General features: G+C 44.6%; 1 protein-coding gene across 1 annotated transcript in view; it reads right to left on the bottom strand.

Annotated features, from left to right (window-relative positions):
• Positions 1-16,931, bottom strand: part of Cfap43 (cilia and flagella associated protein 43) — a gene marked incomplete in the record, with an annotated part of 97,668 nt that overhangs the window by 30,112 nt on the left and 50,625 nt on the right. The window contains 8 exon segments of the mRNA XM_013504069.1: positions 257-382; positions 5,061-5,138; positions 5,874-5,972; positions 8,179-8,323; positions 10,164-10,294; positions 12,098-12,247; positions 13,361-13,524; positions 14,330-14,470. Coding sequence (XP_013359523.1) covers positions 257-382; positions 5,061-5,138; positions 5,874-5,972; positions 8,179-8,323; positions 10,164-10,294; positions 12,098-12,247; positions 13,361-13,524; positions 14,330-14,470 — 1,034 coding nt within the window.

The raw sequence follows: 16,931 nt of genomic DNA, 5'->3' as shown, positions 1-16,931 counted from the left end.
ATGCCTGACTGGCAGGCCCACCAGCTTCCCGGGACTGGCGTTCTGCCCCACACAAGCTGACAGCCAGCTGGGTTCACGATGCCCCCAGCACTGTTCTCCTATGGCTCCCTACCAAGCCCTGCTGTCTCCTCAAAAGCCGGAGCTCAGGAGAAATAAAGAGCATGAGGGAAACTAACACAGGCAGAGCCTTTCTCTTCACTGAGTTTTTATGTCTTCTGTTATGACTCTGTAGTGTTTAAGTGAAATAGTTCCGTACCTTTGCTACCTCTTCTTCACTTTGATTCTGAAGCCTGTCCAGTTCCTCGAGATCCAGGCAAAATTCCTGTTGGTCTAGCTTTGCGATGTCATCCACTTTTTCGTTCTCTTCCATCATACTCACGACCTGAATGTTGAAATAAGAAAGGAAGATAACAAGTCAAGAGCTAAACCCGAAATAAACGGTTTTCTTAGATGCTTTAGACAGCAATCAATGAAAAATAAACTTTCTGCTTATCTTAATGTACTACTGGATGAAGAATCAGATTATAGGGTTATGGTGGTTACTGAACTTTTAACATTTGATCTTTGAAAATTTAAACTCATTCATGTAATTAAAAGTCAACAAAAATATATTCGCTCACCTCAAGCTGATTTTAAAATTCAAATGTAAAAGTAAATATGGATTAAAAAGTCAAAAATTTTTGGAAAGAGGAAAGCAAAGGGAGAATTACTCTCAAGAGACTAAAAGCACAAAGCTATAACAATTTAAGGTTTTGGTATTAGCTCAGGAAAAGATTAATACTCAAATCCTGTATACCTGGAGTCCAGGGATTGACAGGGGAAGTGCACATCGTACAGCAAGAAGGTCTATTTGGTTAGAAAGCTTTGAAAAGATCAAGTTAGATGGAGGCCTCATATCATTTACAAAAATACATTACTGGAGTTATTAAAGGAGTAGCAGAAGAAAATATGTGTGACTTTGGAAGGCTTTTTTGTTTTGTTTTTGAGACAGGGCCTTTGCTATCTTTCCCAGACTGATCTCAAACTATTGGGCTCAAGGAATCCTCCTGCCTCAGCCACCTGCATAGCCAGGACTATCCATATGCATCACTGCACCCAATGTTTGGAAGGGCTTTTAAAATCATACACAAAAAGCAAAAACTACACAAACAAAGATTAATACACCTAGCATAATTTTAGAATTGTGCACTCAAAAAGACACATTAGAGAAAGTTAAGAGACAAGACAGAAGTATTTTTGCCGGTTGAACTGTATATTTTTATAGAAAATATTTGTAGGTTAAATCAGGTAAAATAGCAATTTTATGCAGTTCAACCCCACCGTGAAGACCACTCCTGGGTTTGCCCCTTGTGCCCCTCCAGGCTGTGTTCCCTTTTTACCACTGGCCAGGCACCACGTGTGGCCGCCTTGGAAGCCACAGCACTGAGGACAGCGGGAACAGATGCCAACCTGAACGCCCACCTAGGGTGGATGAAATACTCTTCTTGTCCCAACACCAGGGGCCTTTTGAGTTTGTTACCACAGAGTAGCTAACCTTAATTATCATAAATAAATTTAAATTTAAAAGAAAAATAAAGAACTCCCACAATCTAGAAGAAAAGACAAGCAACCTAATAGCAAAACTGGCAGAGGATATGCCCAGAGAATTCTCAGGAGAGGAAATACCAACAGTCTTTATAGAGTTATGTAAAGCTGCTGAACCTGATTAGTAATCAGGAAAATAAAAACAAAGGGGTGGAAATTACCAAGCCAAATTTAACAACATTTTCTTGAACCGAAAGACAAAGTTTTCCTATTTTGAGAGCTATCCGATGTCTAACACATGATGAGGGAAAAACACCTAGGGTCATGGTAGGAAACAAGCGACACATTCAAGCGGAAAAGTTGAAGGGAGGAACTTTTTTAGGAAGATTTGGCGGGGTAAGGAAGACCAGCAGAGCGTGCGAAGGCGTCTTGGGCTGGCAATTGTGGGAAGCGGCCACACTCCTTGGTCTGGAGAGGGAGGGCTGAGAGTAGGGACTGGAGGCTGGGGCACTATGGGACAGGGCTGGAGTCACTGCCAGCGCACAAACAACGAGCAAGCGGGTTTGGGGGAGAGCCTGACTAATCTCCTGCCCTCTGATCTCCTGCACCTGCCACTCCTTGTTGCTTCCCAAGCAGAAGCCGGAAAGCAAGAAAGTCTATTGTTGCTGTCCACAAAGACCAGCCTCTGGGGGCTCAGAGCACAGGGGGAGAAGGGGCGAGTACAATTTCACAGCTACCGAAAAATATCCATCAAATGCATTGAGATGCATAACTGTGAAGCTTCCAAACATCAGAGACAGAGACAGAGACACAGAGAGACAGAGAGACGAAGAGACAGACAGAGACACAGAGACAGAGACACAGAGAGATAGAGACAGAGAGAGACAGAGAGACAGAGACAGAGACACAGAGAGAGGCAGAGACAGACAGCCTGTGAGTTTCCGGAGATAAAAATCTAGCTATCTGCAAAGAATTGGGAATCAGAAAGGCACTAGATTCTCTAAAGCAGACACTGCAAACCAGAAGACAATGGGCCACGCTTTCAAAATTCTAAGGGGAAATCACTGTATTCCTGGGCAAACCATCAAAGGGCTGTGAAAATAGGATAAAGACATTTTTCAGAAATGCACCTCCCCTGAGTACATTCTCAAGGGCAGAGCCAAACTTGCACAACTCTCCACAGCAGGCTCATTCACGATGGAAAACCTCTGAATGGCATCCCAGAAGTGCAGCTCCGTCTTAAAGGTTGCTCCCAAACAGGGGCCGCTACGGCAGTCTTGTTGAGATAGCTACCGGAAAAAGCAGGCCAAGAAAACAAAGAAAAACAGAGGGGGAAGATGATAGCATGCTTAGGAAGATTGACAAGAGAAGCTGCTAGGAAAGCGCCATATGTCAGCATAGAGAGCAAGGTGCTTAGGCTGGAGATGGAAGATGGAAAGCCCTAGAAGGGAGGCCACAAAAGCAAGAAACAAAATGAAACAAAATCACCGAGCTGGGCTTGGTGGCACATGCCTATAATCTCAGCAATTGGCAGGAGGATTGCCACAAATTAGAGGCCAGCTGGGGCTACAAAGTGAGTTGAGGACCAGCCTGAACTACATAGTAAGTCCCTATTTCAAACAAACAAACAAACAAATAAACACCAAAAACCAAAATCACTGACAGATTGACTACCTCAAGAATCTAATCATATTGAAAAGACTGCTCTACCATTTGGAGATTTTGAGTAGGTAATAGATATGTAGAAAGGTGTAATCCAAAACAAAGGCAATCACTAACTCCAAGAATAATAAAGTTGTAAAACTGACATAGGAGATTAGGGCATGGTAAAGCTGGCTGGGGAAGGAGGCATGACCTGTTAATTACAAGATCCTGGAACACATGCACAGAACTTATTACATATTACAAAGTCTGTATTTGGCAATTCTTTCCTTTGTATACACAAGAACCTGGCCTATTTTTGGCCCACTCAGTGTAGCAGGCATGTGTGTAAGATTTGTCAGTCTTTTTCTGGGTATTTCTTACTGCATTTTGCTATGGAAGGGGGAAGTATTTTTTTTATTGGGAGGGCTGGTTTTTGACATATTTTCTAGGCTTGTATAACTAGTTGACCTTAAAATGGAATCTCTTATCTATAAATAATTTCTGAGCCAGTTAATAAGTTTTTTCTAAGTGGAAAGCCTGGTGAAGAGTTTTAATGATTTCTTTTTATTGTCTGGCTATAAGAATAAGTAGCACTGGGAAGGAAGGAGTTGATATTTCTGTGATAGAGCCCGTTTGGCCTCAGCCCCGGTATTATTAGACATGGCATCACTCAGGTTTTTTGTTTTGTTTTTTTCAAAATAAGGGTGTTTGGGTGAGCTCCGGAGGAAAGGCTCTCAAGCAGCTGTCCTGGTCACTAGGTCAGCCAGTTGGCTTTTCTGTGTGGCCTCGTCTGTTTGTTTTTTTGGTGTCTTTCATAGTTTATAATTGTCATCTTGGATGGGAGGTAGACACAGGATAGGAAGTGATTTTTTTGTGATATTTAATAAGGGATTTAGCTGTTGACAGGATTTCTTTTTTTGATAGTAGTATGGGCATGTAGCACCAAGAAAGCATATTTTGAGTCAGTGTAAATATTAACCTTTTGGCCTTACTGAGCTCTAGTGTTCTGGTAAGGGCTATGAGTTGTGTCAGTTGGGCTTTGGTTTTTTTGGGGCATTAGGAGAAAAAAGCGGCAGTGAGGCAGGAGATCAGAGCAAGGCAAACTGGTTGAGCAAGTGGATGTGGCCCGTCCATCATGGAGACCCAGGATACAGAATCCAGGGTGACTATGCAAATTCCTGGACCCTGTACTGGAACTGGCTGGACCAATCAGAGAGTGCTATACTCAATTCTCCATTTATATCTGACACAAAACCAAGCAGGCCTTTGATAGGACAGTTTAAATCTGGCATAAGGCCAAGTGAGTTTCTGATAGGATAACCGTTCCAAGTGCCGTGTTCACAGGGGGAGAATCAATCTAGAACAGGAAATATAAAGGACTCCTGCCATTATCCCTGTGATTGCTGTGACCCTTTTCACCGGCCCACTCACTCTGGAGAGCATAATTCTTTTCTACCTTCAATAAATATAAGTTCTCGCGACTGTTTTTCATGGGTCTTTTCCAATTCTTTGTTCAGGATACCAAGAACCTGGAAGGAATTTCTTTGAGACCCAAGAAGCTGGGTTTAAAGAGGGACTGGTCTTTTGTTGGATAGCTAGTCTCTCTAAAAAGAGTGCCTGACATTTATAAAATGTAAATGTATAAATTTGATAAAAATAATTGTTAAAATACTATAGGAGGCAGAGTAGTTAGGAAGGACAGAGAAAAAGGCCACTGTTATGTGGAGTGTGACTTGGCAAAAACTTGACCCTGTCCAAGTACCCCAGAAACCTCAGCATATTGACAGAGAAAAAGGAGGCGTGGCTCCCCACACTGTTGAACAAGATAGAGTTCAAAACCTAATTTTAGTCTGAGAATCAAACATATTAGCGTATGAAACCCTGAGACTTACGGTTTTAGCAAGCTCCTTGATTCCGCTTTTTATCTCTTTCCTTTTCTGGGAAAACAGCCTAACCTCCTTTTCGATGGCCTGAAATGGAGCAAGCATGTCATTTAACAAAGCAAGAGAAACGACAGGGAGAGAGACGACAAAGGCTGGGATAGATGCCTAGATCGCACTTCTCCAGCAATGTAAATAAAATTCTCCCCAGGATGAATAATACGAAGTGTATGAGAAATGACACCTCTGCTGTGCCTTGCCGAAATCTATGCTGTGTAAGTGACCCCTGAAGCAACCTGCACCTCGTGCCAATTACACAGCCAACGCAAAGAAAGGAATTAAGGGGTGAAAAATTAAATGGTGAATAACGGACAAGAGAAATTGTAGTCTTTGACTGGGAACTCAGGTGCGACTACGCAATGGGCTGAATTCACACGAACCGCCACCATCCTGCTGCCTGTATCGCCCTGGTGACAGCTGAAGCCACGGCATCCCTTCCGCTCCTGCTGGACCCCGTGCTTTCAGCCAAACATCACTCAGAACGCACTCCAGAAGAGGGCCCCGCAGTGCCTTGACTCACCCGGCCACTTCTGAGGTTTCATAGCAGCCTAAGGACTGTCCCTAAAGCTCATCTATCTTAACCTAAAAGCCTGGCCTGCGTGTAGGGTGTGTGTTCGCTTGCGGGAAAGTTACACTCATCTGATAGAATGCCTGCCAGGCAGTGTCCCATCGAGTCTTCCCACTTTCCACTGGTTTCCACAGGGACTTCATCTATTTAGTGCATCAAAGGGCATTACTTCCAACCTCCCCGTGTCTGATAAATACCTCTTGGTTTTTCTGTTGTATCCAGGAAATCTCCTTCTTGCTATCAGGGACAACCAATTCCTCTCGTAATGAGTCAATGCTTAGCTTGTTCTGGCCCGTCTTAGAAGAAGACAAACATTTCTTAGATTAAAAATTCATGAAGTTCTCCTCCTCCAACCTCACTTCATATAACTGCATTGAATCCCTTTCATGTGTTGCATTTTTAAAATACCGGATATTTGCCTGCTCAAGATGCAGTATTTTGTTTCCTTCGTTCCTATGAGTCTGTCCTTATCACAGAAATAGAAAGGTTCCAAAGACCGATATACAAAGTATAGGGCCCGGGAGATAGCTCAGTGGCACAGCCCCTGCCTGGCAAGTGCAAGGTCCTGAGTTCAATTCCTAGTACAAAAAAAAAAAAAAAACACCACAAAAAACCAAAGTATACGTGAACTAGCTGCACAGCAGCCCTGGGTTTCACTGCCACATTTTGCAAGGAACTTGGAAGGTCCCTGAGGAAGCAGAAATGACTGCGCAGGCCACACCGTCCTTGCGCCACACTCCTTCCCGTGGTTGTGGACCACACGTCCCACCTGCCAAGGCCTGCACCGGCGCCTGTGCTTCGGATCTTAATCTTTCCTTCCTCCTCGAGGTCTGTCCACTTTTCCCCATCTCCCTCTGTGCCCTCCGTTTCTCCCTCCTCCTGGCTCTTCCCCCAAAGGCACCCAAACAGACTTAAATATCTTAGGAAACCTGCTCCCGACTGACCAACACATCCATGTCCACACCACGGCATTTCTACGCTCTTCTTTGCAGCCAAATGTCCCCGAGGAGTCTGGGATGTCACCCCCTGGTTCTCCTGTGACCTCCCTGGTCACCCTCTCCCTTTCCTGGGCTTTCCTCCCCTCTTCCCTGGCTCTCTAGCACCTGCTTTCTCAAGCTGGTCTCTCCTCGTCTCTTCTGACCAATCTTTCATCATGACCTTAACTAGTTTGAGGCTCCAAATTCCACTCCCATCCTTTGACTCTCCAATTAAGTCCAGTCCCCCCAACTCCCCCGCCAATGTCAAGTCTCATCAATCCAACAGGCCAAGTGACATCTCCTCTTGGTATCAAATTGGCTTTCTGAGCTCAGGGCAATGCTAATTTCAGACTCCCTTCTCTCTCCCCCAGCTGCTCCCTCCCCTGCCGTTGGCCCCATTCCATGGACACTCTGGTCTTCTACGCGGTTGTTCAAGGAAAAAGATCCAGGAGCTGTCCTTGATGCCTTGCTTTTCCTCTCCCTCCAAGTGCAGTCCATTACCGAGCTTATTAACTCATCTATCAACCCTTGAAACAGAGCGCACCACTGCCTCCCCAGCACTCTCTCCCCTACCATTGGCCACAGCCTCCGCTCTTCATCCCCCCTGACTCATCCTCCACACAGCAGCAAGTCATCATTACAAAAATACGGCCAAGGTCTTGTTAGTCCTCTGCTCAGAGCACTTCAAGAGATTCTTGCAGTGTGCAGTGAAACCCACACTTTGACCTGTTTACCCGGCTCTTCCTCATCCGGTCTCCTCCCACTTCAAGGACCTCATCCCACTGCCTTCTCCTTCACTCACTCCAACGGCCCAGGCCTTTTGTGGGTCCTCACCCGGCATGTCCAAGCTCTGCTCCCCGCCTTGAGTTCCTTGCCCTCCAGCCCCTGTCTCTCTGCATGGTGGCCCCCTTTCAATTTGGATCTCAGCTTGTGTGATTTCTCCTTGGAGATGCTGTCCAGGTAAACACTGTCCCATGAACCTATTTCCATTCACCGAATCGAACTTGTCACTGTCTAACTGTTCCTTGTCTATCTTGCTTATTATTTATCCATCTCTGCACACGGCCGACCTCCAATTAGAATGCAAAGACCACAAAAGACGCCTTTCTTGTTCAGGGCTGTATCTCTACAGGCCTACCACTTTGTAGGAAGAAAATCAATATGTATTTGTTGACAGAATGAATGAATCTTGCCCTCTAGCCAGATACTTCCTAAATCATAGGCGGTATGAAAGTATAAATGAATCACTTCCACCAAGCATCAGTACCGGTAGAAAAATTTTTTCAAGACAAGTCCAGACCTTGTACTATGGTTTAAGTTAGGTAAAATATTTGTGACTATTTGTGGAAAGGCTCAATGTTTTCATCAGGTGTAGTCTGTATTCTATTTAAAAACTATGGGATACCTGGTTAAGGAGAAATACTATTAAATAGGTATTTAAACAAAATATAAACTGAAAACTTATTTATGATTTACAACCCCCTCCCCAACCCCAAAAAGCAAGCAAACCATGTCAGAACTCAACTGGGTACTCAGATTCATATTCCAACGCTGAGGAAAGTCTCATTAAACTTAAATAATTATTCTCCTCTTCCATTCCACTGCTCAGAGACATAAATAGTTGCTGGCAATATTCAATAATTTCATTGACTAAATTTCCTCCAAGCCTCCTATATTAATAAGAAATAAAACATATAGATTACAAAGTCACAAATTTTTTAAAAATCACATTTAGCAGTGTTTCCTGATACCTAATTATCCCTACTTGAAGAAATAGGTGCACAATTCTCCACAGAGCCTTGCAGTTATTAGAACTCTACTTTCTACAGAAGAACACTTTCATGGGCTCCGGGACACAGCCTCTTTGTCTCTGTGGGGTGCGTGCCCCCACATAGTCCAGAATGCACCAGGCACTGTGCTTCTTGCACATGCACCGTCACATACCACGCTCCATCCTCACAGCCACTCTGCAGGAGGAGGGTCACTTCCATGCAGCACAGCAGGGCGCCTTGAACCTCAGACATGTCCCCACCAGGAGGGCTTGGGAGCACTCATTCTTGGCCACACTTGCGCACCTTCTGATGCAGAAGGTCAGGATGGGACCCAAGAAGATGCACTTCTAACAGACTCTCAGAAAGCTATAGTAACTTACACGGCTAAGCTACTGCTATCTATGACTTAGAGGGCTTGTCACATGCCTAAGGTCACAAGCTCATAAGTCCTGGGCCAAGGTGTCAAACCCAGCTTTGGTCTGAGTCAGATTTCAGGTCATTACTGATGCAAGTGTCCTTATTTCTATAAAGCAAGCTCCTTCTTCCTGTACCTGTTTGCTGTTGCCTGAGATGCTGTCTGCACACTGACTCTAAAGGATGTGGTAGGACTTATTAAAAAGTAAGATACAACTTTATATTTATTTAGGATTCCATGTATAAAATGGGCCTGACAATACAGTTCTCAAATGAGCCTTTCAAATAAATGGCTATCGAAATTATTACGATACAAATGCTCCACAATATTTAATGCTCCACAATATTTAACATTTTCATAAGGTTACCAAGAAAGGCCATGTTTTATTACTGCTTCAATCACAGGAGGTATTAGGAAATATTTTTTGCTGAAATTAATCACACACTGATAAGAGATATCCATCAGCAGATAAAACTAGGCAGCATTTAGAGTCCAGGCTGTCTCTTCTGCGTCATCTACATGCTTTCTACTCGCTGGACATCATCAGTATGTTTGGGTAGCACTGATATGTTTAGAATTTTAATTTTAGTCTAAGCAAACTAATCTAAACAAGTTAATATCATCTAAGCAATATCTAACTAGTGAGTAAATGTATGCATGCACACATACATACATATGCACGCACACACAGACATACATACCTACATATATACATGCATACATACCTGCATACATATGTCACTGTTATCTAATGTTCATGACAGTCCTCATTCCCTATCCTCCAGCAGATGCTGCGGAATGTAGGTCTGCTCATCCTCACATACACTGACTATCCTTTTTTATATTATGTACTTTGCAGCTTTGACATCTGGGACCTCACCGATCCTGGGAGGACCACTCCTTTCAGCATTAGGCAGGTCCTAGAGATAGTAATAACTCATCCCGGGGTGGTCTTTCAAATGCAACCAGCCTGTCCACAGGCCACATTCCAGCCACCTGGAGTTGAGGAGGCTCTCACTCCGCAGGGCCAGGTCCCAGAACCTGCTGATACTTTCCAGACCAACGCATCCTAAGCCAGCCCAATCCTTCTAAGAGAAACCATGCCTCTCACCCACACTTCCCCACGCCCCAGCCATCTGACCTGCCCTGCTGCTTCCCATGTGACCTATATAGGGTGGTGTGCTCTCTTGTCTGGGAATCTGCGAGTCTAACACCATCTTTTCAATAGCAGCTGCCTGCTGGTATATTCACCTTGCTGTGCTCAGGTAATAGTAAAAATCTAGAGCACCACATCCCAGGGGCTGCTTACTGTGCCGTACGTACTTCCATTTGAGGAAGACCAGGGCGCCGTCATCTTTCCCATTCACCAGAATGCTTTGTCCATCCAATGAAATTCTCACGGACTGAATCCCATGCCCCTGGTGGGAGTGACTCCGACACCGAGCAAACGTATCCTCAAGAATTTTAGGGACAAAGTGGAGAAGTTACAAAGGCAACTCTACACATGGTTTTTCGAACAGGTTGCATGCATGTTTGCTGGTGGCTAAATCTTCTCTATGTGCTCATAGCACTTTGAGCGCTTTGGTGTGGAAGTAACTCTGGGGAATATGCAGCACTTAAAGCCCGCCTTGAACCTCTTCACCAATGCCGGTTTGTTCTCCCACAGCTTTGTACAGCGTGCAGAGATCACTGAGTTGCAGTAGGCGATCAGACATGGAGAAGAGAACGGGGTGCCTGAGAGCTGTGGGGTCAGGGTGGGGCCTTGGGCAAGTAGAGAGGGCAAATTCAGGTGCCTTCAAGCAGGCAGGCTCCTGGTGCACAAGGCGGCTGGGTGTGATGCCAGCGGGTGATGGGCACTGTGAAGACGGACACCAACTAAACCAACCCGCCAAACAACAAGAAGGCTTGCTTTTGCCCTTAACAACCAGTACATTGCGATGTTCTTTCCATATCGTTACATAAAGATTTCCTCAGTCTGCACCATAGCTGCGTAATAGTTCATGTTTTACTGGTGTGCTGATTTTGTATCATAATAAATTTTTATTTACCTAGACTTCTGTTCACGGACATTGGGTTGATTTTGCAAATGGTGCTACCAAAAGTAGCCTCAGATATGAGGTGCTCAGTACTGGAGTGTAGGTCATAGCATCACTCACAACTCTGACACCTTGCTATTGGGGGCCACTCTGAGATGCACTGTACCTTACAGTTTATGTGAATAGCAGACAGTGTAACAGATGGCAAATCATTCACTTCATTGTTTTTATTTATTTATTTTTTTGTCTTTTTGAGACAGGGTCTTGTTATAGAGTTCAGGCTGGCCTTGACCTCACTTTGTAGCCCAGGCTGGTCTCGAACTCACAGCGACCCTCCTGCCTCAGCCTCCAGAGTGCTGGGATTACAGGTGTGCGCCACTACGCCCGGCTAAATCATTCACTTTAAAATAACCTCTAAGGGACTTGAGATTTTTCCCATATAATAGGATCACTTTTGCCCAAATATGGTTTCTTTAAGGGATGAGCAAAAGAGCTGGGATGCATCCAGCTAGGAGTCAGGTTATCTATGGACTCCGGGGAGTTCTAGGTAGGTGATAGAGTGCTCCAGGTAAGAATCATAGACCACTCTTAGGAAAGGATTCCCCACCCCTTGAGGAGAAGCAACTGCTTTCACTTTCTGCGAGGTCTGAGAACAGTGGAAATCAGAAAGATGGTGGTCGTTGAGGCGGACGGGCACTGAGTCTGCGGTGACTCAGAGCATCCACCCTTGGCACCTCCAGCCTCCCCTGAGGGACCAGGCCCCATAGGCCAGCGGGCAGGAAGTGTGCACGGCTTTGTGCCATATGCCCTCCAGAGACAGACAGAGAGAGAGAGAGAGAGAGAACTCCCAGCAATATGCCCTCCAGAGAGAGCGAGGGCTCCTAGGCTTCAGAAAGTGTCATCTGAGCAACTGGAATTCAGTGATGCTCCCTGGATGCCCAAGACACAGAAGCGGTGGAGTGAGCTGGGCTGGATCTGCTGCGCGGTGCCCTGCCCTGCACTCTATACCTGCAGATCTCCCTACCGGGCAGAATTTCTTCCATTGGGGAGTCCAACGAAAGCAGCAAATCGCCCATAAAGTGTTAGTCATTAATACCGGCCGGCAGTGATCACAAAAAGTTGAGCCGATTAGAATAAGCTCCCATTCATCATCTAAGGGCTTCTGTTCCTTATCTGAAACCAATATACACACCCCGTACCTGTTTTAGAAAAGGGATTTACCAAAGTGTGAACATCTCGGATACACAGTATTCCACACTTAGCTACTGTTATGAGCCACAGTCCGTGTGAGGACAGATGGAGCATTCCAGGCCCATAGTGTTTGCTTTGTACTTTTTGGTGTGGTTTAAGAATGCAGATGCTTCCGTGTTCCTGCCAATCAAAGAAAAGGACCATATTACAGCAAAGATCGGGTGAGCAGCCACTCGAGGTTGCAGATGTGCACGGAATGCTGGTTAAATTCAGATACATGAATGTGGTGCTTGGAAACAAGCCAGTACTGGATAGAGCAGGCAGCTGTGTGTGTACCGTGTGCTTTTTTTTTTTTTTTTTTTTTTTTTACAAATGAGGTTGTTTTTGCCAACTAAAGAAAGTCTTCTCTACATGCTCACATGCCATTCAAGATCCCAACCTACACTTCAACCTTAATTTTTACCAGTCATTTTCATACATTCTCATGTACAAGTCTAAATAATCGGTATGCTTCCTATGTGTCTGTCCCTCACTTTTCCAGAAAGCCCTTCTTTACCCCATCCCCCAGCCAGGCCCACCTGCTATCAGCAACCCCCACTGCACACACCATCTCTCTGCATCTAAATCTGACCTATTCCTCAAAGTCCAGATCCTCCACTCAACTCTTCTAGAAGCCCCCTTGCCATGAACCTTCTTTCTCCTCCTGATTTCAATGTCTAATACTGGCTACTCTGGGTGGAAAAGGCTTTGACTGAGAAATTTAGAAGGACAAGGAGGTGGGTTCTCTTGGGGCCCAAAGATAGGCATTAATGGGACACTGCATGGCCCATGGGAAGAAGGGCAGTGAGCAGAGGATCAGCCAACCAGGGTGTGCTAGACAGTGGGGAAGGGGCAGAAATGTCCTTTAATATTTTGTGCAATTCTGCTTAGGGCCAATGTGCAAAGTTCCACTGAAAGCCATCTACTCTTTGGTCCTTGGCATCTATGGAATTGACTTTTTATTGTTAGATTTTTTTTTAAGTCACTACAATAATATTTTATCACCTGTATGTTTATCTGACCAGTATGATACATTCGGCACCAATGTGGCTCAGGAGTGGGGTTGCTCGAATATATTTAATGATGGATTAACAAGTAACACTAATATATACCTTGTTCAAGAGAATTATGTTAACATAATAAGACCAATTTTCACCTGGGCTACTCTGTTACAACAGTCAAGATATCAGGCCTAACTGCACAATGCAAACTTGAATTCTAAGATAAATAATACATGCTTAAAGTTTGGCATACTTGTTCAGGAAGATGATAGCTACAGATGTACGGCACTTGGCTGCAGAACCCATATATTTGGTTACTTTGAAAGTCCAAGACTGCAGAAGACAGAGTGTGCTCTATCTCATACAGGTGCTTATAAATGAGCTCATCTCTCAGCCTCCCCCTTTCGTCGGCAAAACCTGTACAAAGTATAATATTTGGGGAAGAAAAGAGATCACTTGTACCATACTTATTTTCTATTTTAAGCCATTATGGACAATTAGGAAAACAAAAGGAAAGATTTTAAATACTTGATTAATATTGTAGAGGCTAGTTGGTGATTAAAATGATTTTAAAATTAATTAACTCCCCTAGAAACCCTTATGATAAAATATCTTTTGTAAACCATGGTCAATTAACTTAAGGAAATAGCATTAAAATAAACTTGTGATAGTATAGGGATTACTAACTAAAACAGAGAAAGACTTGGAGATTTTCTCTGATACTCTGTAATTACATACTTGGAAAATCACTACCCGGAAGCATCTGTCATCTAAAACAAGGACTGCCTATTTTCTCATACCTCTGTTGTAAAGAAAGCTTTCTTCAGAATTTTATTAGCAAAGGTGACTGCACTGTAAACTACCTGAATTTAACTGTGTATATTCAAAGCTATAAAACCAGGAACATCACAGAATTACATATAAATCTGACGTAAGTGTCAGCAGGCCCCACTTCTTTTCTCTAAAAGTGAAGGAGGTTCATGAGTGATAAGGCCTGGAGGAAAGCCCACTTTTCAAACTGTTTAGCAACCACACCAATTTTCCTCTGTAAGGACACACAAAAAGTAGCCATCTTACCTCTTCACATGCTAAGGGAGAAAAATGCTGTCACTAGACCCCGCTCAAAACAAACAAAAACAAAAGCAAAACAAATCAAAACAAAGTTATAGCAACAACTCAACTGGGCCGGTACAGAGGGGCTGGGTTGTTCATTTCTCTTTACCTTGTGGTAGTATTCTAGGCAGAATAAATATTGCCAGCCTGCTTCCTTCTGGTTCTGCAACCGAGGAAAGTGCTATCACTTGCACTATATTTGCTCCCAAAAGAGACACTGTGGATATTTGTAGAAGTTCCTTGCTCACCTCTGAAAGCAATGGGATCAACCCACAGTCATCATTGGTTAAATTCAAAGAACCCTTTATCATCCCAATTAAGATATCACGTTATAGACTTGCCCTCAATCTGGAGAACCCAGTTTAGTTACTGATACTCTAATTCAAAGTGACCTTTAAATGTAAGTATCCGGGGCTTTTTTTTTTTCTCATACAGAGGAGTGAATCCTGGGCCTTCGCAGTGAGCTAGGTCCCCAGTCCTTTTTGGTATTTATTTTGAGGCCCGGTCTTACTAAGCTGCTCCATTGCTCAGGCTGGGCTTGAACTTGCAGTCCTACTGCCTCAGCCTCCCAGAGTGCTGGCATCACAAGCTGTGCCCTCATGCCTGGCTGTGACACAGACTTTCTGATGAACTAGTGGATTTCTTCTGATCAGATATCTGGAACTGCAGATTCCAGGCAGCTCAGTCCGGCCCAGGGCCTTTCCCGCCTGGGATGGTGCCCACTCTCCACACGCCGTGCTGCCCTGGCTCTTCACCACTTCGTCCTCTCTCCCTGCCACTAGACTTGGACATCACTGTTCTTCCCATTAAGGAGTGCGTGTGCATGTGCGTGTACGTGTGTGTGTGTGTGTGTGTGGCGGAAATACCACCCAGGACTCTGCATTTGTCCTCTGGAAACCCAGCTCGTGGGACCTCAGCAGCACTTGCCGCGCCTGGAGCCTCCTCTCCCGCCCGCCACCTTCTCAGCCCAGGCTGATGGCTCCCTCCTCCTCCAGGAGGAAGGCCGGGGCCACCTGGCACAGGCACAGCCTTGGCGCCCTCACCCTGAGTCGCGTGTCTTCTGTCCCGTCCTGTCCCCTGTGTTTCCTGACCCTGATCTAAGAACCCATCTCAGGTCCAATCTGTGACGCTGAGCCCATTCCTCCTGCTGGACCGTGCACTAGCGGTCATCTCCTCTTAGCCTCTCATGAGCCCTATGGATCCTTCTATTCTGCCCTCAAGTTCCGCCGCCTTCTGATAAGAACCTTCCTCCAGCTTCCTCTACCACCTGCTCCCACCACAACGTGCTGCCTCACCCAGGCCCCAAAGCAAGCAGCCAGCCGACCATGGACTACAACCTCCAAAACTGTGAGCAGAAATAAACCTTTTTCTTCGGAGTTGGTTTATCTCAGGAATGTGTCACAGGAATGCAAGGCTGATGAACACACCTTGCTTCTGCATATAACCCAACACCAAGGCCTGACAGTTCCATCACTCAGAGTGTTTCTTCTTTCTTCTCTCCACAGCTATGGCACAGGTTTGTGCATTGTGGGTAAAAACATATGCCAGGAACATTTTTGCATGCGAATGTTCACAATAGCTTTATAAAATCTGTTGCTCTTTTTCTACACTGTTGTTTGCTCTTCTCTTGTTGATTTTCAAAATTCTTCATCCTTCTTATTTATCTGCACTTGAGTTTATCCATTTTTTTTTCCAGATTTTGAGTCCTAGATCTACAGCTAACTACCTGTGTGGCCTTGTATAAATACTTAACCTCACCCTGCCTTCATTGCCTCATCAATAAAATGGGACAATAGTAGTTGTCTGCCTCATCACAGTTGCCTAGAGGAGTTAACATATGTCAAGAGTTTAAAACATTTGCTCTCCCCTAGTAGGGCATCCATCAGTAAAAACTTGCCCCCATGAGGATTATGATTATCCTCATCTCTTGTCTGACTACTATTAGCATTTCCTAACATCTTTTTTTATTGTTTTCTTTCCTTCCTATTGCATTCTCACCCTGGGGCCAGGCTCATCCCCTAAAAACAAATCAAATCATGCCAATTCCCCTCGAAACTCTGGTGACATACCACTCACCACAGAATAAATTCCAGACGTCTTGAAATGGTGTTCGGGGCCCTACGTCATCTTTCAGACTTCACTGGCACCCTCATCTTTTGGTAAACACTTTCATTTATCCAATATTCTTCAAAAAAATCTTGAGCTGAAATACTAATGTGCCACACCCTGCACATATGCAAATGCTGCCAGGATCCTACCAGCCCCCAGAAAACTCTCCCTCTGTCTGCTGCACCCCTTACCCTCTACCTCTTTCCTCACACCTGCCGGAAGTAACTGCCTCCTCCTCGGCACCTACAAAGCACGGCTCTGCCCTCCCCCAACAGAGGTCTTTCACCCTTTGCATGCCCAGTCAGGCTCAGTGCTGTGCGCCTCCCAGGCACTCAGTAACTTTTACAAATCAGTGAAGAGATTTATAAATATACTTTGGGGAAAAACATACTAAAGCATACTTAAAGCCAGAGAGCAAACACTCAGTGAAAGATTAAGTATTGTCTAAAAAACATTTTCGGGGAAAAATCACCCCCACTTCTCCGTGTAAGAATGTTAGAAATGTCCAGCGATTTTATTATTTAATTCAATAACTGATATGAGAAAATACTTCAACATCAACTATGTTCTAAGCAGATAACTCTAGTTATCCAAACACCTCT

The sequence above is a fragment of the Chinchilla lanigera genome, unplaced genomic scaffold (genome assembly GCF_000276665.1).
Source record: "Chinchilla lanigera isolate Chin_1 unplaced genomic scaffold, ChiLan1.0 scaffold00084, whole genome shotgun sequence".
NCBI classification, from domain to species: domain Eukaryota; kingdom Metazoa; phylum Chordata; class Mammalia; order Rodentia; family Chinchillidae; genus Chinchilla; species Chinchilla lanigera.
The sequence above is the reverse complement of the archived record's forward strand: the minus strand, read 5'-3'. Positions and strand labels throughout refer to the sequence as shown.